This window comes from Cynoglossus semilaevis, chromosome 5 (assembly GCF_000523025.1).
Source record: "Cynoglossus semilaevis isolate Cse_v1.0 chromosome 5, Cse_v1.0, whole genome shotgun sequence".
Taxonomy (NCBI): Eukaryota; Metazoa; Chordata; class Actinopteri; order Pleuronectiformes; family Cynoglossidae; genus Cynoglossus; species Cynoglossus semilaevis.
In genome coordinates, this window is record NC_024311.1 from 16,829,472 (window position 1) to 16,832,078 (window position 2,607).

The window sequence follows — 2,607 nt, forward strand, 5'->3', positions numbered from 1 at the left end:
GCAGCAGGTGTTTCATTTCAGAACATGTAGAGGACGGACGTCGAACGGGACCTGAATCACTGCCACTTCGGCGCCGTTGCCACAACAACACGTTCACAGACGAGCTGACAAGTAGTGGGCACGAAGGGAGCGTTGGCAACTTCACCGTCATCCCTGCCATTTTGGAAACATCACATTTTCTGAAAATAGATCACAGAGAAGTGACAGAAGTCTGAACCAGTCGGTGTTTGTCCGGAGTAAATCTGTTCTGTAGCTCAAAATGTAATCATCGCTGATTAATCAGTATCTGTGGATGACATCATCATCAACGTAAAAAGTCATCATAAATCGTTTAAAGGTCAACAGAGCAGCAAGTGTAGCAGAGACAAACACACAAACGCAGTCTCCCTCTGGCTGCGTTCCCCCTCCTCCATCCCTTTTCCGGGCACACGTTCAATTATTAACTGACCTGAAGACTCCAGCAGGAGACAGGCGGAGGGAGCAGCGGGGAAAAAAAGGAAGGTTCTTTATCAAACATCCTGCCGTGACCCCTCCTGACGGCGTGGGAGAGTCTGATCTTTAACCCTCCTCACAGCTAAGAGTGAACTTTACTACAACTCAGAACTCAGTTCACTCTGCCGCTGACAGGTGTTGGAGTGAACGGCGGCGGCGGCGCTCTCATCCCTGCAGCGACGCTGATTCTCCCCCCCAGACAGAAGCTGGTGATTGGTTAAATTTATATCAGGGTGAAATAAAGAAACATCTTTCTCAGATTTATATCCGTTTAAAAAAAAAAAAAGGAACACTTCATACACAATAGACACGTGATTGGACCAAATCTTTAACAACTTCATTGTTCAGAGAGTGGCAGAAACCGAGCGAAGAAAGTACGGAAATAAAGAGATTGATGAGGTTTTGTCTTCACCTCCTCCTCCTCCTCCTCCTCCAGCAGCAGTACAGTATGTAGCTGAGTGAGAGCCACATAAATGTTTCATGCACCACACTTCCTGCTCCACTGCGTGTGTGTGTGTGTGTGTGTGTGTGTGTGTGTCTACATGAAAAACTGCCTGGCTCTGCGCCGGAGGAACAAAAATAGATTCTGGTCTGTGGTCTGATCAAACTCCTTTGATGAGTCGTGTGAATCTGCAGCTGATCTGGAGCTTTGATGGTGGTTTACTCTGCTGCTGATTTTAGAAGAAGAATTAATGACAAAAAAAGCTGGTTGTTGTTTTTCACCTGTGATGTTATAATGTACAAATGGTTGACACAGGTCTGATGGTCTGTGTCTGAGGGAGACGTTCTGATCCAGACAGAATAGAACAGACAAACGTGGCGTCTGTGGACCGATGAGGAGAGAAAAGGCAGAAGTAAAATGATAATATAAATAAATTATACAATTTGGAAAAGTTTGGTGGGTTAGGGTTAGGATTAAAAAAGCTGAACGGACCGCATCTCTCACACTGGTTGTTGTTTTTCACCTGTGATGTTATAATGTACAAATGGTTGACACAGGTCTGATGGTCTGTGTCTGAGGGAGACGTTCTGATCCAGACAGAATAGAACAGACAAACGTGGCGTCTGTGGACCGATGAGGAGAGAAAAGGCAGAAGTAAAATGATAATATAAATAAATTATACAATTTGGAAAAGTTTGGTGGGTTAGGGTTAGGATTAAAAAAGCTGAACGGACCGCATCCAGGCCCCGGGCCTTAGTTTGCCCACACCTGTTCTAACTAGTTCTGCCGAGTGTTTCTGGGAGAACACGTATTTTCCAAGTGCCTCTGGTACAAACAGATTTACTTGTCATTTTTTCATTGAATCCTCACCCTGACTGTTGCAGTATTCTTGTGTGTGTAACCTGCTGTTCTTTCACTTCTCTTCAGGTCTTCTTATTTGAGGTCAAAGTTCACTGATCATCATGGCAGACGAAGCTGACATGCGCAACGAGCTGGCCGACCTGCAGACACGGGCAGACCAGATAGCTGATGAGGTAAAGTTGAAGACAAAAACAAATACACACACACTGAAGAAAGATGGTTTTTATCTTATCCCCCCCTGGTGGCCATATTTTTATTTCACAAATCACAGACCGTTTTGATGTCCACCTTTATCAGACGTTGAAAAATCTCCCAAAAGAGAACTCCAATCAATTCCAAACTTTTTTTTTAAAAGACTGAAGCCCTAACGACGTCACATTTCAAAATGACTGATTCCAGAGGAAACAAATGAATCTCCAGAAACTTCCGGGCCGTCGACCACCCACCCACCCCCTCCAGCCTCCTGTTCTCCCTGTCTCCTCAATCAAGACTGTGGATATTTCTAACAGGGAAGAACTTTCCCCTTCGTAACGACCTGAGAGGAGTTGGAGATGAGCAGTGGAATAATGGAGAAGCACAAATGGCTTCATTAAACATTCATGAGGAGATAATGTTGGGCCGAGAGGCTCCACGGATGAGAGGGGCGGAAATGAAGAGAGGAGAGAGCGAGGAGTGGAGGGATGGATGGAGAGATGAGGAGATTACGGAGGAGAAACTGTGCGACGGGGATTGGGAATAAAAACAAGGTTGAGTTTAAAGAAATGACCGGGATTCAAAGGGTCGTGAAGAAGGCGGGAAGGACGTCAGCAGGA

At 45.4% G+C, this 2,607-nt stretch overlaps 1 protein-coding gene across 2 annotated transcripts in view; it reads left to right on the forward strand.

Moving 5' to 3' along the window:
- The window catches only part of LOC103379309 (synaptosomal-associated protein 25-A), a 22,410-nt gene that overhangs the window by 9,207 nt on the left and 10,596 nt on the right, over positions 1-2,607 (forward strand). For both annotated transcript variants that reach the window (XM_008310819.3, XM_008310817.3), the window contains exon 2: positions 1,862-1,968. In XM_008310819.3, coding sequence (XP_008309041.1) covers positions 1,897-1,968 — 72 coding nt within the window. In that variant the 5' untranslated portion in view covers positions 1,862-1,896. The remainder of the gene's footprint in view (positions 1-1,861; positions 1,969-2,607) is intronic.